This window comes from Heterodontus francisci, chromosome 41 (assembly GCF_036365525.1).
Source record: "Heterodontus francisci isolate sHetFra1 chromosome 41, sHetFra1.hap1, whole genome shotgun sequence".
Taxonomy (NCBI): Eukaryota; Metazoa; Chordata; class Chondrichthyes; order Heterodontiformes; family Heterodontidae; genus Heterodontus; species Heterodontus francisci.
The window spans coordinates 19,445,616-19,470,978 of NC_090411.1; the positions used below are offsets into that span (position 1 = coordinate 19,445,616).

The 25,363-nt window shown below is 40.5% G+C and overlaps 2 protein-coding genes across 15 annotated transcripts in view; both read right to left on the reverse strand.

Annotated features, from left to right (window-relative positions):
- Positions 1–12,097, reverse strand: part of LOC137353296 (histone acetyltransferase p300-like) — a 125,565-nt gene extending 113,468 nt beyond the window's left edge. Inside the window, exon 1 of the mRNA XM_068019407.1 lies at positions 11,079–12,097. Within this exon, the coding sequence (XP_067875508.1) occupies positions 11,079–11,163 (85 nt within the window). The 5' untranslated portion in view covers positions 11,164–12,097. The remainder of the gene's footprint in view (positions 1–11,078) is intronic.
- A 592-nt stretch (positions 12,098–12,689) lies between these two features.
- The window catches only part of l3mbtl2 (L3MBTL histone methyl-lysine binding protein 2), a 158,345-nt gene continuing 145,671 nt past the window's right edge, over positions 12,690–25,363 (reverse strand). For 12 of the 14 annotated variants that reach the window (XM_068019423.1, XM_068019420.1, XM_068019413.1 and 9 more), the window contains one exon: positions 12,690–12,943. The gene's annotated coding sequence lies outside the window, so the exon portion shown is untranslated. Of the gene's footprint in view, positions 12,944–19,639; positions 19,687–25,363 lie in introns of all 14 variants that reach the window. The other 2 variants (XM_068019415.1, XM_068019409.1) reach the window with 1 other exon arrangement.

The window sequence follows — 25,363 nt, forward strand, 5'->3', positions numbered from 1 at the left end:
CCTCCACACCTCCTTCAATTTCTCCAAGAAATATAATTTATGTTGGAATTTCATTTGATAAGCACAAAGTACTTGTCTCTGGAGTAGAAGGATGCAGAAGGAAACAAATTACCACAATGGGCAAGGGGAAAATGGAGAAATAAATCAAACCCTACCGAGGAGTCAGAATACCTTTCCTCTTTTATTGTATTTATATACATTATACAATTGAGCAAAACTCTTTTCTCACACTTATTAGACTAAACAAGTTCTTATTAAAGCCTACCACAATTTTTTAAAAATCCATCTTAATTCAACAGAACCAATTATTTTATGTTTGAATTTATTACCAATGTTAAATTTCAAAAGGAAATCAAGAGCACACTGGTCCAATTCAATGGCGTTTGTCAGTGTCCAAAAGAATACTGAAAATTTTCAGATGAAAGTGTCAGCCATAATTCCACTTGCAAAAGTTTGACAGAACTCAATTCCCAATTATAAAAAGGATAAACTTTGAAATTATTTCCATAATTATGCTGTGAATTCCTGCTAACTTGATTGATTTTGCCATTACATGCATGAAGCAATAACTGATCCGTAAGCTGCAAAAGTGTGCCCAATTTCAAAGCATCCATAGCAAACTTCAAATTTTGCTAACCATCCTTCAACCTCCATTGGTTTTAAGTTCTAAATATTTGCTTTTATTACCAACTTATTGTATGCTGGTTCCATTACATTCAACCAACTCCTCCACTGATGAGTTGAATCTTACTTATGTGCCTTACCATGATCTGTTCGTATCCAGACAAACACAGTGGAAAGTTACGCTAATTTAAATGGAAACTTAAGTCATCTATCGCATTGGCCGTGCTCACTGTATGATATGAGAATAATAGGCCTGACACATTCTAGATTTTTCTCTGACTTCTGTTGGGTTAAACCATCTTGCCTAAAGTGACACAGCCATTAGGTCAAACACCAAGAATGAGTGCAACGGCTCCGAAGAAAGTCGATCAACACTATTCATAATCATAGCGGGGGGGGGGGGGGGTGAAAAAAAGAGACCACTTAGCTGTGGAACTATACCCCAACATGAGTCACCATCTCCAAGGAAATAAATTTTTACCTCTAACTTTCTCTTAAGTAAATGAGGAATTTTGAACTTTTCTGTAAACCAGTTATGTCAAGATTTAAAACACACCATTAAAATCAATTTAAATATTAGGATATATTTCTTGCTTTTCCACAATCTTTGCAATGACAATTTGTTTTCATTTCATTTGAATGCCTAAACCAAAACTTTCTATTTCACTGATTAAAGAGGTAGAAGTATGTTAACATACTTTTTTAGGAAGTCATGTCATTCATGAAATGATTTTATCCTTTTAATATTCATAAACAGGCCAAGAGAAAATCTAACCAGCTAAGTTACTCAACCAAACAGCAGGAAGTAACTCAGTGGGCAGACTTATTTATTGCTGTATACATGGCTTTCCTTTGTGTTATTAAGTGAAATTAGTATTTTACTAAGTGAAGCCCAGCAACCACTAGCTTAAAAATCATGCTGTCTACGAGTTATGACAACTTCTACAATAATGCTGTGTTTTCCCATTTGTAGAGCATGCTACTAACCTTGGAAATAAATTTGCAGCAATATTTGTGTTTTTTTTTTCAAGATAAGCATGACAAATCTAGAAGTGCTGGTAAAATCATGGAGGGGCTCATTATTATTTCACAAGCAGTTGTATGATCAAGACCTCTTTTTGCAACAACCATCCATTCACTGAGAATTCTTCCTAATCAAAATAGACCCAATAGCATCGCAGCTTGAAAGTGCACTGCCAAGGAGGTTCAAATCAAGCTTTCTTGATAGCTCACTGAATAGACTACATAGTACTGTACTGAACCATATGGACTAGGGAATGGATTCAGTTCTTGGTATATGTTGAGGTTAGATCACCTCAACCAAGTCCAGTGCTGGGGCATAACTGCATTTAGCATCTCAGGGCTAGGGAGCACAAAAAAAAACAGCCTCTCCATTCCTAATCATTATCCAGTGACTGTTGCTGCAACAAATGTAAGATATGTTGGAGGAGGATAGCATTGAAACGGCTGTGATGCCCTCTACGGTCAAACAGCCTGCCAGATTTCACCACTGAAGATTGGTAATATGGCTTGATACCAGAAGGTTTTCAGTGGCCATGGAACTTCATATCAGCAAGTTATCAGAGTAGGGAGAGATATTGCAACTACTTTGTTTGGAACCACAAAGAAATTTGATCTTTAAGTTCTCGTATCAATACCTAATGTACTTAACACTGAAGATTGCTTCCGCATGTACTGGTCATTGCTAATTTATTGGGTTTTTAAGTATTTCTCCTTCCCACCCCCACCCCCCTTCTCCATTTTATTTGTAACAGATGACTTTTCAACAAGGTCCTTTTAACAAACTTAGTTAATTACTGAAACTTGATATAACTTTGAACCAATATATCAAAAAATACTTCGACTACTTCCATCTTTCTTAAGCATGCCTACTTTTACATTGCACACTAGGGCAAAAATAAATCTTCAGCATTTGCCATTAAATAAAGATCAATCTTTAATAAACAACTGCACAAAAATGCATCTTCACATTAAAAACCTATTCTCCTGTATATCACACAGGACCTTTCTGTAAACCTAGAGTTGTCAGCTTATTTGTACTGGACAAGCAGAAATTTCCTCCAACTTAGACTGAAGCAAATGAAAAAAAACAAATTGATCCTCTAATTGTTCAGCTACTTAAAACAGTAAACTTCTGAGCCATGCAATCCAGGAATCTCCTAGTTTGAACACCCCCAATTCTGTTCTGTTAATTCAATCTCAGCTGAGATGGCAATGATGCCACTACTAAATGATCTTAATGCCACCCTGAATACAAAAAGAGAGACTTGAAAAATTCGTTTTTTCATTAGAACAATACAAATTATGGAGCTTTATGACAGAAATGCTTATAACATAAGCAATACAAGGAGGCAGCCATTTGGCCCTTTGAGCCTACTCTACCATTCACTGAGATCATGGCTAATCATCTACCTCAACTCCACCTTGCTACTCTATCCCCATATACCTTCATTTCCTTAGTATCCAAAAATCTAAGTGTTTTCTGTCTTGAATATACCGAACGACTAAGCATCCATAACTCTGAGGTAGAGAATTCCAAAGATTCACAAACCTTGGAGTGAAGAAATTTCTCATCTCAGTCCTAAATGGCTGTCCGCTTATTCTGAGTCTGTGATCCCGAGCTCTAGTCACCCCAAACAGGAGGAACAGCCTCCCAGCATCTACCCGATCAACCTCCTTAAGAATTTATTATGTTTCAATGAGAATACAGGCCTGGTCGACTCAATCTCTCCTCATAGGATAATCCTCTCATCCCAGGAATCAGTCTGGTAAATTGTTGTTGCATGCCCTCTAAGGCAAGTATATCCTCTCTTAGGTAAAACTGTACACAGTATTCCAGGTGTGGTTTCACCAAGGCCTTACACAATTGCAGTAGACTTCTTCACTCTTGCACTCCGATCCCTTTGCAATAAAGGTTAACATATTGTTTGCCTTCCTAATTGCTTGATGTACCTGTAGGTTAACTTTGTGATTCCTGTACAAGGACATCCAGGTCCCTCTGAATACCAGTATTTCCCAATCATTTACCATTTTTAAAAATTCTGTTTTCTACAAAAGTGGATAACTTCACACTTTTCCATATTAAATTACATCTGCCATATTTTTGTCCATTCACTTAATCTGTCTATAACGTTTTGCAGTCTCTTTGCATCCTTCTCAGTTTACTTTCTCACCCAACTTTGTATCATTAGCAAACTTGGGAACATTACATTTGGTCCCTTTACCAAAGTCACTGAAAAAGATTATATGTAGCTGAGGCTTGTGGTACCCTACTAGTTACAGCCCGCCAACCTGAAAATTACCCCGTTTATTCTGTCCATTAACCAACCCTTAATCCATGCTAATATATCTCCCCCAATCGAAGGAGCCCTAATTTTGTAAAGTAATCCCTTGCATGGCACTTCATCAAATGCCCCATGAAAATCCAAATAGACAGTATCCACTGGTTTTCCCCCCTATTTACCCTCTTTAAGATCATGAAAGGCTGGGACACAGTAGGTAGAACTAGACTATTTTTAGTAATAATTGGGTCATAAACACGAGCAAATACAAGAGATTTAGAACAGAGGGCAGGAGATACTTTTCAGTTGAGGCTGTGGAATTCATTTCCAAGGTTTGCATTGAGTCATCAAGATTAGATGGGATAGGAGGATCAAGGAAAAGCACTGAAGGGATACAGATACAGAGTTGGTAAATGTAATTACAGCTATTTACTTGCTTCGACATATTGGTTGGGCAGAACAGCCCATTTCTGTGTTCTAATTTCTGTGTGTGTCTATGGGGAGATGGGGGCAGGAGAGATGGACTCAAAAGAGAAAAGGTGTGTCTGTGACTTTTAGAGTTAGATGTTATTCAGTTGCAGGAAGGAAAACAATAAGTGTCATGTTCACTGCCCAGATTCACACATGAAGAATGATCAGAAAGCATCTAGATTCATGGAATAGTATATCACCCAAGAGTCAATGTAATCAAGGAGTGGAACTGGCAGGACGTAGGAAGCATAATGATCAAGTTATTAAAATTAGTTATCATTTCAACTTTTGCTCAAAAAAAGTTTAACTAGTCGACTGGTGACTGCACTACTGCTTGGGAAGTCTCTATATAGTCATGCAATTCATCTCATTTTACTAGCTCCATTCTGCAGTATCAAGATACTTTGTTGTGTGATCTTTGCTGTATATGGAGCAGAAATGTCACCACAATAATACAAAACATTGGTTAGGTCACAGAGAACTGTATGTGGTTTTGCACACCCTTTTACAGAAAGAAAATTAAAGCATGCATTCATATGGACAATGCCAAGAATGGAAAACTATAGTTAACATGAGGGGCATCTGATATTGGGGCTATTTCCACTGAATCAGAGAAGGCCAAGAAGAGTTAATGCTGTTTCTTTTAAACCTAGAGAGGGAAAGATATTATTTCCTCTGGTTATGGAATCAGCGATCAATAAGTCATCTCAGTAAGGGCAGGAGGGGAGGCTACAAAAAATGTCTTTATACACAAGGGCTATTGAATCATTGAATGCCACAGGGAGAGGTTGAGGCATTGGCCACTGCATCCTTTAAGGTAAAATTGGACAAATATTTGAGGAGGAGAGAGATTCAAGGTTATGGTGAGAGCTGCAGCATTAAATTTAGATTGCTCAAGCAAACAGCTGGCATAGACACAATGGGCCAAATGGCTTCCTTCTGTGTTACAAACTTCTGTTCTATGGATTATTGAACAAATAACTTGGATAAGAAATACCTGCCAGCAAGCTATACAGAGAATACACACTGGGAGACTTGTGGCTTATGGGAAATAAACTGCAAATACATCAACTAAATAACTCAAAATCACCATGGGCATGAGTGAATTTACAGTAACCACAATGTATTTTAATTAAGCAAGAGAGTTTTAAAGAAGTCACTCAAGTTCAAATTAATTCTGTAGCATTTTGGTCAACTTAGCAGAGTTAGAAACTAGCAAGTGATATACACGGAGATCAACTTGCTCAAAATTGTAAAAAAGAGTTAATAAATATTTTAAATATTTTAGTTAAGTACTTAAAATAAATACAACATGCATCGGTAGTAGGCAGCATACAGAAAAGATCCTTAATTTGGAAGGACTCTTTTTAAATTTTCACCAATGGCTCCATCACTGGTCAACTGCAATCAAGTTGTATTAATAAAAATCCATAATTCAATCAAATATGCCTTTATGTCAATAACTCAAAGCAAAACACAAGCTGTTTATGGACATGAGCAGAGCAAGAAGTTGAATTATTACTTCAAAAATTGTCATATAGTTAATAATATTCATACACCTTTCTCTGGTGTTAGATTACCAGAAAATAACCTGTACACAAACATACAAGATATTGTGCAAAGTACTGGATTATGCAAATATCATGGGTTACTTTTTGACATGATAAATGGTTTTAACATTTTATTGTTTGATGAGCAGCAATATCACCACCCCCCCCCCCACCCCACCAAAATACCATTTGTACTGGACATGCCAAGTGATCATTCATTTGTCACTAATTATGAACCATATCAAACTGATAAGTTTTCATCCCTTCCATTTTATGACTTTTTCCTGTTAGTTGTACAATCCAAAGTGAGTGTTGTCAATATTAGGGAATGGAATACTTTCCATCCTAGCTTCAACAGCAGAGAACTCCCAAGTTAGGTATAAGAATTAGAAGACAAAGCTTTGCTCGAACAATAGGCCTCAGCCCAGTTAGGTCGCCCCTTCCATTTCACACACCAGTCATTCTGTTGCTCGACTGAGACTGCTATATTCTGAAATTAATTTTGCAAGGCTTAATTTAATTAAAAAAGCACGTATGTTGTAGCATTCGAACACAATTCTATCAACCTCCAAAACAAACTGTAAAAGTTATTGTTAATAGAAAAACTGCAAATCACACAAATGATTATTAAGCACCAAAACTGAAAGTCACTTTATTTTGCATACTCCAACTCATGAAAAGAAATTTGTATAAATGCAGATTTACTTGTTTAAGATTCTGTGATTCAGACATGGAGTGCATGCTGCGCTAAAAGAATTATATGCGATGCTGCTTTTAATATAGCAGGAAACTGGCTAAACTAAAACATTAAGATAATCACGTTCATAAGAAATATTACACACAATGCTGATTTTGCAAAACTGAATTTAAATATGAAGTTTAAAAGAGATTATGCATCTTATACAATATTCTTCGTTCTTTATTAACTTACTTGAGGACACACTAAACCATTTAGTACCGATTTATGGTACATCACTGGGCAAAAAGCAGACAATTACATACTAAATGTGTTCACAACAACGCAGTATTCCAATCTTTTATTAATATGATTAGTCAGTGATACTTTAACACAGATGAAATCACCATTGCCAGCAAGAAATTAATTTTCAGTGAGTAGGCACCTTCCAATGAAATCGAAGAGGCCAAATTATTTGGGGGTGAAGGGGAAGAAAGATGCAATTCAGAAATAAGTGACAGCTAACTTGATCTTGCAGCAAAATTCAACCCTAACGGATTATTAGTCGTGTAAAAATTACTTTACTACCCTCTTTTCTCCCCTGTCTTGCTCATAGCTTCTTGCAAATGAGCTGTGGAGCCAATGCCATGTTCAAATTCAAGGTTTGCTTATAAGTATGTCCCTCAGATGTGGGGAATTAGTATATTATCCATGAGATTACAAGTTTTTTGTATATTCATGCAGAATCACAACCACAGCATTTATCTCAAATTTTATGACATGACACCTTTGTGTAGGTCAAACTAATGACGACTTTAAGGCGGCTGGTTAACTTTCTGAAACCAACAATTTATCAAAGCAACATACATAGCAAACTCATTTAAATAAATCAATTGCTGCTGACAACAAAGCTACCAGAGACTTGTCATTTTTTGTCAAATACAAGAAGAACCAACTTGATTAGGCACCATCAAGAATATTTTTCATGAACCACATTTTGGCATTAAATTGTCTTGCCTAACTCTAAACTTTGTTACAAAGTTGCTGGCTCACTCATCTTTGCTACAAAATTCAAAAAGATTTTGAAAGAATACTTCTCCCATTCGATTATTTTCATAAGACCACCTTTTTCTTTGCACAATTCCTATTGGTCATTCCATGTGGCATTGGTGGCCTCTTAAAAGTCTTACTATGTGTTGTGATCCAAGAAGTGGGATTTTTTAAACAGGAATTTAAAAAAAAATTAAAATAAAAAAGCACAAGAGCAACTTGACCCAAGGGCAAGCACTGTCAGCAGAAAGCATTCAGGACAAGGCTTTCAATAACTCACATATTTGAAGCCTAACTGCAACCAAATATGAACACAGAACAAGTTAACAGATAAAGAAAATGTGAGTCTCACTTCCCTGTCAAAAGGAAAAACAGCATTTGGGTCAATTCCTGGTCCCTAGTTTAAAGGTGCGTAAAGGTGTCCGGCATAAAGAATGTAGAAAATTAACAGGGAATTTCTACATGGGAAAATAACTATCAGAAAGAATTTGCATTAAAAAAGCACCTTTCACGACCAGAGGATGCCTCAAAGTGCTTCACAGCCAATGAAGTACTGCTGAACTATTATTATTGTTCTAACGTAGGAATTGTGACAGCTAATTTCCACACAGCAAGGTCCCACAAACAGTAACGTGATAATGTCCAAATAATCTGTTTTTAGTGGTGCTGGCTGAGGGATAAATATTGTCCAGGACAGCAAATCACGAAACCAAATCTTTGGTCATGTGTGGTGTGCCAGCAACTTAACATGGCAATCGCAACAGTCGGATTGGAATTTAAACTGACTGCTCTAATTTTACAGAAAAAGACTGGGAAACAATGAAGAGTAGACTGATCATACATCTTGGAACTGCAAGAAAAAAATCAAAAGCAACACACAGAGGATCTTTTGCCATTTTAAACATACTTTGACCACTGCGGACTTGAAGCAAGTTATGCTGTTATATTCCATCACTCGACATGTACTAGATATACCTCCAGCTGCACCTTTAATTTTAAATACCTGAAAAAATAATGATCACATTCTGGAGGTTTTGAGGTTGTCGAGAAGTTGATTAAAAAGGAATGCAGTATGTTTAAATAAATATATGCAGTGAAGTAAAACGCTCAGATGACATTTGGGAACAAAATTAAGTACAATATAAATAAATTAAACAGTCATGTATTTCCAGGTGCAACAAGTCCTTCAATCCCCATTTTGGAGAAGAACTCAGCTGGAATTCACAAATTGAACTAAATATGTACTAAAAACCCCTAGATCAAGCTTAGTATATTTTAGATGCCAGACTCAGCTACAGAAGCATTTAAACTACAAATCCAGTATCAGTAGAGGTTATATATTTTACGTCCTTTTTCTCTAAGTGGGGTTTACGTACTTACAAATGTAGTCTGCTGATTTGTTAAGAGAAAGCTAAGTGACGGGCAAGAGGGCACAACAAAAGTTGAAAAACATAAAATAAATCATGTAGTAGTGACTGGGTGATGCCAAGTTTGATATACACCTTCTCTGTGGAGGGAAAAGATTTGAGAACAGAATGATTCAAAGTGGGTAGAGCACCCATTCTTGGTACTGTCAGAAGAACAGGAACACAGTAACCACGGATTGGATAACTGCTCTTCTACAAGTGACAGTGACTGTGTATTATGAAGCAGAACAAGGAATAGTTACCTAACATCTTCACAAGTGAGCTGACCAAATAAAATGCAGGTTATTTTGTGTTACTATGCAGCTGTGACTACTACACTTACACTTCATTTGTTCCCCCCAAGAAACTATACTCCACAGAGAACTATGGAATGTGATTTTCATTTAATCTCATGAGGCTGAACATACATAATTCATTTGCAACTGCTGGGTGAATTATTGTCAAATCACTTGAGGAAATATCTGAGTTATGAAATGTCCTCTATTTATATTTTAGTAGGATTAAAGGTGAGTTCCAACTGGCTGAGGATCATTATAGAACTAAGAGGTGCAGTTTGATTCACTGCACCGCCTCAGCACTACTGGTGCAAAGTGAAAGATCAGAATCAGAAGCATATAAAAGATGTGATCAAAAGTATTAAATTCATATAAACAAAGGATTTAAAGAAAATTAACAGGGCATGCACCTAAACAGCAACATGCCAGTTTATTGGTCAGAGCACCTGCCTTCACTCGGTGCCAATATTTGACCTGGATTTTGCCAAATTTTACTTTTAATGCACACCTTATCTCTCTCTGAAAACTCTAATAAATGCAGATTATCTAAGATTCACAAGTTAAAATTCTCTGTATACAGTATGAAACCAACATATGTTATCCTGAACTTTCCACACATGCAATTGAAGTTTCATGACAGACTACATATGACAAGACCAATTTTCTAAAACAGTGACATCTGCAAAATAACCACCTAAACTCTTCCAAATTAAGGGTTTTTTCTTTGTTTATATGAGTACTGACACACCAGAAACCAAGCAGTGCAACATCACATAATTCCCAAAGTCTAAATATCCATGAGAGATCATACAGAACGTGGCATAAAAAAAGTTTTCAGGCCATTTATATTCTTTTAATACACAATCGACATTAATTGAACTAAAATCATACATATTGAACAAAATATGCTAAAATAGATGTGTTTCATCTTTTGCAAAATCTAAAAACCTACAAGATTCCCTCACACTGCTAAACATATCTTTCACTTACGAAATCAAAGCAAAGTTAAGAAAATCCTTTGAGCACCAAGGAGCATCCTTCATACTACTATACTGGAACAAGATGGTGTAATTCATTTTACGTATTCCTCAGAGATCATGCAAAACATACAAAAATAAAAACTGCATACTTCTAAATCAGTGCAAAATGAAACCATTTTAAAACACATCGAGCAAACCCTTACTTCATACGTGATCCATTAAATACACACACCTACTCAACCAAGTCAAGACGAAGAGGCACTATGGCACAGTACTTCCATTTCAACACCTTCCACAACAATAAACTAGCCGAAGGAAAAACCTTTAACATCCAAACAAACGTTTTCTCCATTTTTATATAGGTAACATAGGGTATAAACACATTTGAAAGATGGTTAGTAAAAAAAGGGAGAAAACCAACTGATAAAACTGTAACCGATGAAGGAAAAAGGAGACTTCTGCATCCTCCATAACAATACCCTGGGACAAGAACATACCCTTTCCAGGAAGGAACCATACCCCAAAAGAATTATATATTTATGTATAAATTCCCCAAAATGTTTAATATAAGGTTGAATAATTTTATACATGTAGACATTTATAGGAATAAAAAGGGCTTTATCTAAAGTACAGCCTTGATTTTTGTTTCAGGTTTTGAAGAAAATCACCATAAACACATTAATGTAAATAGTCAAACTATTGGAATAAAATGGGTTACAGTACCTGTACCATCGCTGGCTGATAGAGCCGGGGAAGAGATTTTAGGCCGCTTGGCTGAAGGCGGTCCGTCCAAGAGATTCTCTGCCATTTCTTCCCGAATTTAAAATTACACCTTATAACTTTTTGGTTTTTTTTTTAAAAAACGAAACAGCAAAAAAAAAATTACGAATTAATCGGCGATTTAGCCTCTTACCCCCACAGGTTTTTTTTTTAAACAATTATTTTTTCCTCTCTCAAGTCTCAGAGCCTAAGGCCTAATGCCAGGCCCAGGCTTTTCAGGTCGATCGTCCATGGGCAATAAGAACCAGCACCCCCCCCCCCTCCCCACCCCCAAAAGAAAATTAAGAACTGGGGAGGGGAGGGGAAGGAAAAAATTAAGAAAGAGAAGAAAACGAAAGATTTAAAGTTACGACGGCTTCTCCGACAAAAACCACATCCCTAATCACTTCAGAAACCGTCTTTCCTTCCACATTCCCGACACCTCGCATATATATAAATTAAAACCCTGTGAGGGAGAGAGAAAGAGAAAAGAAAAACCTTTAAAAAATTCCCCCTTTCGATCCAATAAAGGCAGAACGATTCATCCACCTTCTCTGTCTCTCTCTCTCTCAAGAGAAAGCCTCCGTTCTTCACAAGGGGGAAAAAAATTGGTGAGGAACCGTTTTTTAAAAAAATTACAGAAAATGTTTCGGGATTTTTCTCAACATATTTTTAAAAAATTTTTTTAAATAACTGACTCGGCAAAAAAGGAGTTTTTTTTGTAAAAAACAGTACTACTTTTTCCCCCTTTTCCCTGCTGTTGAATTCGTATTGCTAATAATATTGTTGGTTTTCTTTGCTTTCCTCCCCTCGTTCTCGCTTTTCTTTCCTGTTCTTTTTCTTCACCCCCCCCCCTCTCTTCCCCCTTCAATCCACACAAGCCGAGCGAAGGATTTTTTTTTCCTCTCCCTCTATCTATCGCTCGCTTCTCTCTGTCTCCGTCTCCTCTCCTCAAAACAAAATGGCGGCTTGTTGTTCTCTCAGCGAGCGCAGCGCAGCGACGTGAAAAAAAAGAGGAGAGAAGGCCCGGCACTCGGCCCGACTCGGCGCCGGCTGCCGGAAATGGCCGAAGCTCCCCCACGTGACCACCGCCGCCGCCTTCCCATTCGCCGGCGGGCGGCCCGCATTACGTCATTTAACTCCACATTCCCCAGTCTCCTGCAAGCCTCCCCTCCTCCTGCAACAGGAGAGGGAGGTGATTTTGATCCAAATGTATGCGCAGGCCTTTTTTTTTTGCAAAAAAAAAATTGTATTACCAGGACGCGTAAGATTTGGTGCGAAAGTACTATTTCTCCTCCCGTTTTATGTTTGCACAGCCGCTGAAGAACCACCTATTTTTCCTCTCCATGCATAGCATTTCTCATACCTATGTGTCAAATTTATATATACACACGCAAAATGGCCTGATTATGCACATATGTCAACTTTTTTCAAAAAGGGGAAAAAGCACAGGTAGAAGAATATCAATGTGTAATGTTAGGATAGAAGCAATTAATCCTTTGAATAGGATTTGCTGCCATTGTTTACAGCATAGCAAATAAATTACTGCAATGTAATGTTTTAAAAATGCTTTTTATTTCATATTTTCCAAGTATGCAGCAGCAATGAAAAGGCACAAAATGCACAGAAATAAGCTGACCCAGTTGTACATTATAATCCGTATCATCAATGGAAAAACATGTTTGAGGAACCAACATGTAGCATCACACATAAAGGTGCCTTCAAGTTTATCCAGCGAAGAGACAAATCGTGCAGATGAGGAGGCTTCTAGCTTCTCTGATCTTAGTTGGGACGACAGTAGAGAGTGTTGTAATTGGCCATGGGACCTCCTAGGTTGGGAAAAAGGGGAGAAAAATCTGTTAAGTTTCCAGTCTTACTGAAAATGTGCATCTATATTTTTTTTTAGTTTAGTTTAGTTTAGAGATACAGCACTGAAACAGGCCCTTCGGCCCACCGAGTCTGTGCCGACCATCAACCACCCATTTATACTAATCCTACACTAATTCCATATTCCTACCACATCCCCTATATTTCCCTACCACCTACCTATACTAGGGGCAATTTATAATGGCCAATTAACCTATCAACCAGCAAGTCTTTGGCATGTGGGAGGAAACCAGAGCACCCGGAGGAAACCCACGCAGACACAGGGAGAACTTGCAAACTCCACACAGGCAGTACCCAGAATTGAACCCGGGTCGCTGGAGCTGTGAGGCTGCGGTGCTAACCACTGCGCCGCCCAACATATGATCAGATGAGGATGCAACTGGCATTTGCTGTGATCCCGTAAGCTTGACAAGCCTGCTGATACAAGCCTCGCAGATGAACAATGGTCATTTGGCTAAGTTGGAACTGTACCTCAGCAAGAAGTCGATGCCTTTAGGAAAGGGGAGTGGTAAAATCTGGTGAAGAAAGTATTTTATTGATTTTTTTTTTTATATACACACACTGAAGAAATCTTGAACAAATATTACAATTCACAAATTACATGGTAATTGCGATATTACCAGAAGTGAGGATAGTGAAAGTAACAAAAAAGTGTGGATTTAACCATATCTATTTGGATAGACAATTAGTGTTAAAAACAGCAGCAAAATCCCAAATATAACGGCAAGTCTAAAGTCATGGCCTAGTTTGACCATATGCAGAACTTGGGAAAAGACTACAATTTAAGCAATGAATACAAAGCTCTCATTGATGACAATGAAAAGAACAGAATAGGGAAATAGAATCCAGCTAGGATAAGTGGACACTCAGGACACCCACTTCCCCCCCCAACCTCAAACAGGACAGCGTCATAACCAGAGATAGTCCCAGTCATCATCATTGTCAGTCCAATGGCATTGGTCCTAATATGAACAGAAGTGATCCAGACCAGTTCATCACCGACATTACTCCAGAACTGGAAACCAATTCTGGATGACTTTGTCCAGGTATCATCAGGGAACATAATATATTCAAGCTGGACCATCTATCACAGAATGTGGATCCAAATAGAGCACAATGGCAACTCTGCCTGGCATCGAGAAACTGGAATTCTACATTATACAGTGTAGAAATCAATTAAACAACTAATTCCAGCATCCAGGGGAATCTTATATAGGAATGAAACATGAGTGAATTAAGATCCCAGTGATCAGTTTGGCCCACTTAACAATGGTGACCAAGTAATCCTCATGGGCAGATCAGACAATGTGTGAAGGCTACCGGGTTCTCTTCTAACATAAATTAGCAACAGTAAATCAACAACTGTGCTGTCCTGTCTGATATATTTTATTTCAAACTGGACTATAATTGTTATGTATACAAACCAACATGGTTTTAAAAAATGAACAAATCTACTCAAAAAAATCAGTGGCTATAATTTTAACTATTCAAAGATGGAATTCAAATTTCTATCCAAGATTCAAGACACATTCACGGCGCAGTGGTTAGCACCGCAGCCTCACAGCTCCAGCAACCTGGGTTCGGTTCTGGGTACTGCCTGTGCGGAGTTTGTAAGTTCTCCCTGTGACCGCGTGGGTTTCCTCCGGGTGCTCCAGTTTTCTCCCACATGCCAAAGACTTGTGGGTTGACAGGTAAATTGGCCATTGTAAAAAAAAAATTTGCCCCTAGTGTAGGTAGGTCAAAGGAGAATTGAGGGAAAGTGGGGATGTGAGGGAGAAAATGGGATTAATATCTCTATCTTCTATCTATCTTTGGCCTCCTTGTCTCGAGAGACAATGGGTAAGCGCCTGGAGGTGGTCAGTGGTTTGTGAAGCAGTGCCTGGAGTGGCTATAAAGGCCAATTCTAGAGTGACAGACTCTTTCACAGGTGCTGCAGATAAAATTAATTGTCGGGGCTGTTACACAGTTGGCTCTCCCCTTGCGCTTCTGTCTTTTTTCCTGCCAACTGCTAAGTCTCTTTGACTCGCCACACTTTAGCCCCGCCGATTAGTATAAATGGGTGGTTGATGGTCGGCGTGGACTCGGTGGGCCGAAGGGCCTGTTTTGGTGCTGTATCTCTCTATGACTCTAAAAGCTTAGTAGACAAACGTACTACCTTATTTAGAACTGAAATATAGACCAGGGAAGTACAAAGTCAAATGCTTAGGCTCTGAGCTGATCTCAGGTGAAGGGCAGTACAATTGGAAGAGGGAGGAGAGAATGTCAGTCATCGGGCCTGCTCCTGATTGCTATCCAGTAATCCAGCACTAGAAAATACATACGTGGACATGGATATGGTTCAGACTCAACATTGATGCACTCAAAGGTGAAATAACCTGTTAACTATGTCACACAAAAAACAGCCACTTGGATGAGAAACTGGGAGGCTGCAGAGCTCGACCCCTTTCTGGGTCACTTCCTTTGGAACAGTAGGGGAGGAATATTTTCAAAATTGAACTGCGGTCTTTGATAACCTTTTGAGAGACATTCCACCCCTAACCAGAGACTTTTTGACTAACCAGAGCAATTCTGCTGAGCAGCGATAGCTGCAGAAAGCTGAAGAATAGGAATTTCTATTTTGCTCGAGAAATAACTGGGATTTCTTTTCTCTCTTGCAGAATTATGAAAAGCAGCAGAGGTTCCATGCTACAAAACCATCCATCTCTGAACTGAACAGTCAGATAGATTTTGGTGTGAAGCTATCTGAACTCTTGTTTAAATTTTTTTTTTTTTAAATAGAAGCTATTTTTCTACTTCGATATCTCAGCAGTGGCTCAGTGAGTCACATTCTCTCTCCACAGTCTGGAGCACAAATCTAGGCAGGCACTCCAGTGCAGTACTGAGGGAGTGCTGCTTTCAGAGGTAACATGTTTTGGATGAAAATTTAAACCGAAGCTCTATTTACCCTTTCAGGTGACCATTAAAGATCCCATGGCATTATTTTATGGAATAGCAGTGGAGTTCTCCCTGGTGCCCTGGCCAAATTTATCCCTCAACCAACATCAGCAAAACAGATATAAAAACAAAGTGCTGGAAATACTCAGTACATCTGGCAGCATCTGTAGAGAGAGAAACAGAGTAATGTTTCAGGTCTGTGACCTTTCACCACAACAGATTATTTGTTTGTGTGCTGTGTGCAAACGGGTTTCTACATTACAACAGTGACTACACTTCAAAAGTACTTCATTGGCTGGAAAGAGCTTAGGGAAGTCCTGAGGTTGGGAAAAGAGCCATATCATTCTTTATGATATTGAGACATTAACTATTAAAGTTTTGTATTAATTTTCATTAAGAACAAAGCAAACCAGAGGACTCAATCATCCTACCCGTCCAGTTTTAGACTAGGCAAAATCTGGCAATCCGAGATGGTAGCTATGGACAACGGTTGTATAAGATGTTCATTATTCCCCCGTCAAACATAACACAACAACCTAAAATTTCTTTGACAGCACGAAGAACAGAAAGTTTGGGATTCTCCTCTGTAATCCTGCCCAGCACTTCCACTGACCACTCTTTCTCCACCCACCATCTGCAAATGGTGGCCGGGGCATAAGGGCCCAGATACCTTGCAGGTTTTCCTGGTATCCAACCAATTTATCACAGCGTCCCAGAACTGCCACGTGGAAAGAAAGAATTTGCATTCACTGTCTATTGGGTCTTTCACGACCACAGGGCGTCCCAGTGAAGTACAACCAATGAAGTACTTTTGAAGTGTAGTCACTGTTGTAATGTAGGAAACATGGCAGTCAATTTGTGCACAGCAAGTTCCCAAAAACAGGAATAAGATAAATGACCAGATAATCTGTTTTAGGATGTTGGTCGACTGATAAATATTGGCCAAGCCACTCATCAGAGCTCTTCTAAATATTGCTGTGGGATCTTTTACGTCATCCTGTTTGCAAGTAAGCCCAGGAAGCAGTGGTAAAGGCCCTAAGGTCCTCCAATGGAGCAAAAGGACTTTGTAGCAGCCTTCTCTTCCTCCACATAGATTCCCCACTTACTTGATATTTTAATCTTCAGTCTGCTGAGGCCTGTAAGGCAGGTTCTGCATTGACCTCTGGACCTCTTCTGCCCTTTTAACAGCCTGACTGCCTCATAATGCTGCAGTGGCAATCCCATTAAACACCATTCTGTTTGTTACAGCTTAGGCATTGGTAGGATGCCTTTTGACAGGAAACCCTCAATGATCTCCAACCCAGGGAATTAGGTTGTAATGGTAATGTCTCAATTTTAAAATTCTCATCCATGTTTTCAAATCCCTACATGGCTTATCTCCTTCCTATCTCCATAACTTCCTCCAGCCCTGCAACCATTCGAGATAGCTGTGCTCCTGACATCTTGCGCTTCCCCGATTTTGATTGCTCTACCATTGGTGACTATTCCTTTAGCTGTTAGGGTCCTAACCTCTGGAATTCCCTCCCTAAACCTCTCCAGCTCTCTCTCCTCCTTTAAAACACTGCTTAAAACCTGCCTTTTTGACCAAGCTTTTGGTCACCCATATTAATATCGCCTTGTGAAATTTTGTTTGATAGTGCTCCTGCTCAGTCTCTTTCAGCAGTTTGTGACTTCACTCTTCAGCAAAATCTACAGATGTGGCAAGTCTTGAACTGCCTTAAAAACTGTGAGAAAACATGGAAAAATCATATCAATGCACTAAAATTAATAAACACCTCTGATGTTTACTGGCTGCAAATCATCAAGATTTTCAGTAAGGGCATCTATATGTATAAAAGCATTGTAAGAATAGATATTTCCTGGCAAGGGCCCAGAACCATCCGCATCAACTCTCCGCTTCGAGCCTCACCTCAACTTCACCTGTTTTCAGAGTTAACTCAAGACATTGTTGCCACAGTTTTGCACAAGCTGTCAAGCACATGAATGGCCATTCTTGCAATTGCACAAAAAAGCTGTTGTTTTATCTACTTCTTCTGTACATACACAGCCTTTAGAGAGCAGGTCATGTGTGCCAATGACAGGCACTGCAAATCCACTGTGCATTCCAGGTCAAAGGTTAGAGCTAGCTATAATTTTACTGTAACATTTTATTTTACTAATAGCTGTTAATGCAGACTTTTAAGCATTGGTTAGTGCAGCAGCAGCGCACTACACTACACTTTAGCTTTATCGGTTTATGGGAATTGATAGAATGTTGAGGGTAGCTACAGCTCAAGTCATGCAAATTTATGTCCTACTGCACTCCCATTGCAACTACTTTTAATATGTCTTGTGTAAGGCCTGTGGGTTTCAGTTTGCACAGAGAAATGAACTGAACTGTAAATGTGATGCCAAAATACAAATAAAAATTCTGAAATCCAAAATAAGAATTTAACTTATTGAGTCATCTTGAAGCACTGATCTTATCCATAGGTATTTTGGTTGTATTTTGTTTTCTTGGGTTGCCAATTTTTTTTTTTGAGTGGGGAGGGGGAGCTATGTCAGCTTCTCCACGTTTTGTAGGTTGGCATTATGACTAAATAATTGGTACTACTGGATTCAGAAAGGATACATCCTCCACAAACTAGTCCCTATACCTTACATAACTGGGCCAAAAACAACACATTACTAAAATATGGACCTGGTCTGAAAATCAAATTTTGTCCGGATTGTCATACTGTTAGTGCAGTGTAGCAACAGAAAATCTCTGCTTCAAGTGACTGATTGTATTCTCTGCACTTTTCAAACATGTGAAATTATTCATCATTGTATGCTTCCCTCCAGGTTTACGAGAGTAGCAAATGTATTGCTCCATCATCAATAAATGCACATATGACAGTGTAGGCCACTGTAAGGAAGAGAGTGGATAGCATTGGTGTATTGCTGGAGCTTTGTCACTACTTCAGGGGGGTTATTAGCTAATGCAAATCTTTATCATTCAATTAAATTGAGTAACATATAACTGCTGGTGCGATATTCTGTTGTACACCCATTAACATGTTGACATAGAAAAATAATATAGAGGGAGCCGAACTGATGCCTGACTGGGGCAGAAGTCCCAACATATAGAAGGCCTTTTTCAAAAAAAAACACTATATCCATGTAATTTCCTGGACTGGTTTCAATCACCTAAGGGTGTCGGACAGGAATTTTCCAGAGTACTTTTTTTACCCCTATTGGCCGTGTTTTTTTTTCCTGCCTCTCCCTGGATGCGGGATGGGGGAGATAAAAAGCACTTAATCATAATGCTCCAGCCATCATGGCACAAAGGAAGGCTTGATGGACCAGCCTGTCTTTTCCTGCCCATCAATTTAGTATTTTCATGAAACAATTCTTTCTTTCCTTTCATTCAATTTATTCCCCCCTTCTCCGTTGGTCTGAATCAAACTGGAGTACAGTTTCATTCACCAATGCCCTCCCTAATTGCCACTCTTTAGATGTGAGCACAGAGTTAGTGGCAAAAATGCTTTCAGCGTCGAGTCCAACCCTGTCCTCAGATAATGTTCACACATGAAGTTTCTAGCAGCAATAAATGGATTCGTAAAGTTGCATTTATATAGCACCTTTCACAGCAAAACTCAGTAACGCACTTGGACAATGAATTACTTCTGAAATCCAATGAAGGAGGCAAAGGAGTGAAAACCATGGACAATTCTTGTCCCTACCTCAAGGCAATTGTAGAGGGTAGAGTTGTTGTCCCAGCTGATCAATTCTGCACATAAAAAATAATTAATTTTAAACTATATTTTACACTGTTTTTTGTAATAACTAACACTGGTGACTCCTCTGGTGATAAGGTTCCTGGATCTGTTGTGCTACCTTGTGAGGGTATTATGCAACTCAGTCTCATAATTCAGGGGGCATAACCTTAAAGTTAGAGCTAGACCATTCAGGGGTGATGTCAGGAAGCACTTCTTCACACAAAGGGTGGTGGAAATCTGGAACTCTCTCCCAGAAAGCTGTTGAGGCTGGAGGACAACTGAAAATTACAAAACCGAGATGGAAAAGTTGATACATTTTTGTTAGGCATGGGTATTGAGGGTTACAAAACAAAGATCAGTAGGTGGAATCCAGATGCGGATCAGATTTGATCTAATTGAATGGCGGAACCGACTCGAGGGGCTGAATGGCCTCCTCCTGTTCCTGTGTTGCTCCGATCATGCAATTTGTACAATACCCTCACTAATTCCGCTTTAAAATAACAGTTAGCTGATGACAACTAGTCCTGAAACTATAACTACATGTACCATGAGAAATTTGCATAAGTAAGCGGAACTGCTAGTAATGACGTTGAGCAGTAAATTGTGTGAATATTCCCAATTCAATATTTCTAAAGGTTAAGCACTTATACTAAATATTTAATTTTTGTCTGCAAAGCACCACACACAGCAGGCTGAATTTTACTGGCCCCTCGATGCTGCGAGTCGTGGCAAGGGGGCTGATAAAATTCTGCGGAGAGAGGCCCGCCTCAATCCGCAACGTCAAGAAGGACCCACCGCAAATTACCGATGGCGGGGGGGCCCTCAGAGCGGTCCCCCGCCGCATGGCAGCAACACCACAATTAGCATATGGTAAACAGTACTTGCCTTTGCTGACTATGCAGCCTGTCGCCTCTTCATTGATACTTCCTGATTTTTCAATGAACAGGTGGCTGTCACATGCCGTCCCGTTCACGCTTGGACAAGTCGGCGGGTCCACAGAGGCAGAAGGTAAGTTTCTTTTCAGGGGTCTCACTCTGCATTCTTAAAGGGAGGGGGGTCTGAGATTACTGGAGGGAAAGCTCTGCTGGCATGAACAAACTCAGAGCGTACACGGTTAATGGAGGGATGCTACACAGTACCTCCACTTCTCAGGCAGCTGCCATGACATCTGAGTCTTGCGCCTGTCCCGGCTGCCACCGCTGCTCACTGAACTGGCTCAGATGGAGGGGTGGCTTCTTGGAGATAAGGGCTATCCTTTGCAGACATGGCTACCAACACCAGTGAGAGACCACACCACTGCTGCAGAGGAGAGATACGACGTCAGCCACTGAGCTACATGAGCCACCATTCAACAGGAGATCGGCATGCTGAAAGAACGCCTCCAATGCCTGTACGGATAGGGTGATGCCCTGTACCACAGGTCGAAAAGGCCAGCTCCTTTCTTTGCTGCTCTGCACAACTACGCACCCAATAGGGGCCAGGCCTGGCATGATGAGGACAGACGTCAACAGGATTCGTCCTCGGACTATGAGGACGCTGAGGACCTACAACATGAAAGACGCATGGGAGGGCAGATGGTACGCAGGCTCTGCACACAAAGCTAGCAGTAAGCTAGGGATGTATGGCAGCCGGGACTGGCGCAAGACCCAGGTGTCATGGCAGCTGCCTGAGACGTGGTCACACATTTGCAGTAAGCATCTCCGGAAATCACATACCAGCTCCACTGATGGCCACATGAGTGCAGTCTATGAACATTACAACCTATGGTTCTCCAGCATTGGTGCCAGAACCAATGGCCCTCTAGGCTTGGCTGTGAGAGTCCGTCCTGAAGTGGACATACTCACTGGCCCTCTGGTGCAGGGCATTGGTGACCTCCCTGATGCAGCAGTGCACTACTGACTCTGTGACCCCACAAAGGTCTCTGGTGGGCCCTTAAAAAGCTGCAGAGGCGTCAGGCTTGAGAACCGCTGCCACTATGAGGAACAAAGGCATGGGATGTCCACCGGAGCCCATGGGCTGCAGGTCATCCTTGAGCAGGGCACAGAGACATGTCACCACCTCTCTACATGTGCAAACGCCTCTGACACTGGTGCTCTGACATCTGATGGCATGTCATGTGGGGCCTGTAGATGCACAGCAATCATAATGGCGAGCTCCCCTTTGGGGCTGCTGCTCACGACCAGGGCCTCTAAGTGGATCGCACCTGCCTGTTGATATGGTCTCTGGTGCATACGGATCCCCATGAGCAGAGGATCACACAATGTAGGATGAGCCATATCTATTTCCACGTGATAAATAAAGTTGAAACCTTCATGTATTCGAAGGTTCCTAACAGGGCATGGATTGGTGTTGACGGGTACATCAGCTGCTTTCCTGGATCAACTATGTGGCGTGCCAACAGCAGAATAGATTGCCCCCACCATATAAACTTAATGCTCCTGCCCTTTCTGGAATCCTCCCCACACACGGGGTGCCTAGTGTGCCACTGCTCCCTCACAAACACGAACAAACTCAGAGCGTACACTGTTAACGGAGGGATGGTACACAGTACCTCCCTTCATGCCAGCAGAGCTTTCCTCCCAGTAATCCCAGACCCCCTCCCTTTAAGAATGCAGAGTGAGATCCCTGTGTATCCCCCCCGCTCCCTCCCCCCTTTAGGAATGCAGAGTGAGACCCCTGAAAAGAAACTTATCTTCTGCCTCTGTGGACCCGCCAACTTGTCCAATCATGAACGGGACGGCATGTGAAAGCCACCTGTTCATTGAAAAATCAGGAAGTATCAATGAAGAGGCAACAGGCTGCATAGTCAGCAAAGGCAAGTACTTTTAGTTTAGTTTAGAGTTACAGCACTGAAACAGGCCCTTCGGCCCACCGAGTCTGTGCCGACCATCAACCACCCATTTATACTAATCCTACACTAATTCCATATTCCTACCATATCCCCACCTGTCCCTACATTTCCCTACCACCTACCTATACTAGGGGCAATTTATAATGGCCAATTAACCTATCAACCAGCAAGTCTTTGGCATGTGGGAGGAAACCGGAGCACCCGGAGGAAACCCACGCAGACACAAGGAGAACTTGCAAACTCCACACAGGCAGTACCCAGAACTGAACCCGGGTCACTGGAGCTGTGAGGCTGCGGTGCTAACCACTGCGCCACTGTGCCGCCCCCATATGCTAATTGTGGTGCCGTTGCCATGCGGGGGGCCGCACTGAGAGCCCCCCCGCCGCCGGTAATTTGCGGCGGGTCCTTCTTGACGTTGCAGATTGAGGCGGGCCTCTCTCCACAGAATTTCATCAGCCCCCATGCAACGACTCGAGGCATCGAGGGGCCAGTAAAATTCAGCCTCCTGTGTGTGGTGCTTTGCAGACGTTTAGAAATATTGAATTGGGAATATTCACACAATTTACTGCTCAGCATCATTACTAGCAGTTCCACTTACTTACAGGCTTGGAGGACTGAATGGCCTGTTCCTGTGCTGTACTGTTCTTTGTTCTTATGCAAATCAGACAAAGCCTGTCTGCTCCATAGGAACCGACATGAGCTCTGCAAGCCACACATCACCCTCGCTCACCTGCTGTGCGCCAGTCCACAAAATACTTTGCAGAGAAATAGCAGGAGGAATGAGCATCAAACCACGGGATGGGAGAGATGACCGATAGCTGAACCAAAAAGATGGGGCTTGATAATGTTATTAAAAGGAGGGCACAGAGGCAAAGGGGTTTTGGGAAAGAGTCCTAAAGAGTAGAGCCTAAGCAACTAAAGGTTGTGCCATTGTTGGTGGTGCAAGGTGAGAGGGAGGAATGCTTGGGAGGCTGGGGTCAAAGAACTGGGGATACAGGGGTGACACTAAGACTGAAGAAGATTGCAGAGGAAGCAGAAGCAAACCATAAAGGTATTTAAAGACAAGGATTTGAGATTGGATGCAATGGGAGCAGTGAGGTAATATAGGTCAGTAAGGCCCAGGACAATGGGGGAAGCAGGAGTTACAGTGGGATAAGTTGTAGCAGGTGCATGAGCTGGGATTTAGTGGAGAGTGGGCAATGGAAGGCCAGCAAGGAGAGCCTTGGGGTAATGAAGCCTGAGGGTGAAAGGAGAATGCACAAGGGTGAACAGGAGGATCCTGGTGCTACATCAAAGGTATTACTGTTTCATCAAAACTGTACATTCTTATCTAAGTGGTCAAAATAGATATACACTAGCAGGACACTATAGCATAAAGGTTAATCAGCAGCTAACTGCAACTTCAACATATACCTTTTGTGTTTACTGTAAATGGTAGCAGATACAGAGGGATACATGGAAAATTATGAACACCTTTCAGGAAAATTATGAACACCTTTCAGTAAATTACAAGCCAGTAAACCAGCGGAGGGACAAGGTAAACCAGAAAAGTGAAGCTGAACCAATTTATATTTGTGAGCGCAACTCATATATTGAATATTGCCTTAAATTCACTAAATATCAGTTATTGTTCAGATTGCATTTTGAATTATACATTTTCCTTTTAATCATTGTTGCAATGCCACATTTCTGTTGGAAATGAAAGTGCTATTGTGAACACAGGATTGAAGGTGCTATTAATATTAGAGCTTAGGGCTCAATGCATAAAAGATTCAAAATGTAGGAATAGTATTTGTTACATGGGAGTATACATAACAGGGTGCTCCTGGTTATTCAGACAAAGGGGACCTGATCAAGTGCATCATAACCAAGACTGCAGCAGAAACCTATCATTTCTGCATACGGGTAATAAATATTAAAAAGCTATATGAATAAACTTGGAAAACATGACCATTAACTGGAGACATTCAATAGAGCAGGCGATTGGGGGGAGCAATTGGTATTAGTTTTGTCTATTGTTTCAATGAAGGGTCCTGTTAACCTCCTGGAGGTATATTTGAGCCTGAAACTTATGAATACAGATTAGAATAGTGCTGGAACGAGAAATATTCTGGCAAGGTTATCTGGGGGAGAGTGGCCGGCAGATACAGCAGGGCTGAACAAGTTTTGTAAAGCAAAACTTGGGAGGTGGGAGGTGGGGTGGGCCCTTAGACCTTATTTTTAAAAAAACTGCTGTAGCCACCTTTTGGAGATCAAAAGACTTGTCCTCTGTTAATGTATAAACTTTTTAAAAAATCTTTTCATCACTGCACTTTGTGGAATCGTTAATGTTGAACAAGAGTAAGTGCGAAGGGATTGGTGTGGTGCTGAATCGTAATTAGAACAAAATTACGCTGAACTTTACACTAGGAACCAAAATTGTTGGAAAATGCACCAAACCAGGTGTCAAAAATAAAAGCTTTCTTTTTTTTTTCATGGCACATGTCCTAAAGATCCCAGAAAATAAATCCCATGCTTTCAGCACTCACACTCCCTTCAGCAATTCTAAATGCCCCACTGTAGCAAATTCCACTTTTGTGAAGTTCAATGAGTGAGTTTACCCATATTGCAAGATTTGGTAAACTATGGGGCAGTAGTCTTGAGAGTGGTCAAAGACAAAGTTGAAAAAGTGAAAAAAAGAAAAGTAGAGATCATGTAGATCAGTTTTATGAACTTGAAATGTAGCGATTGTATATAAACACTTCCAAAAGCACAGAATCACATTTAAACCAAGTGAGGAAAGCCAGCATCGCAATGTAGCCACATCAAACATCCTCAGTACACCACCTCAAACAGAT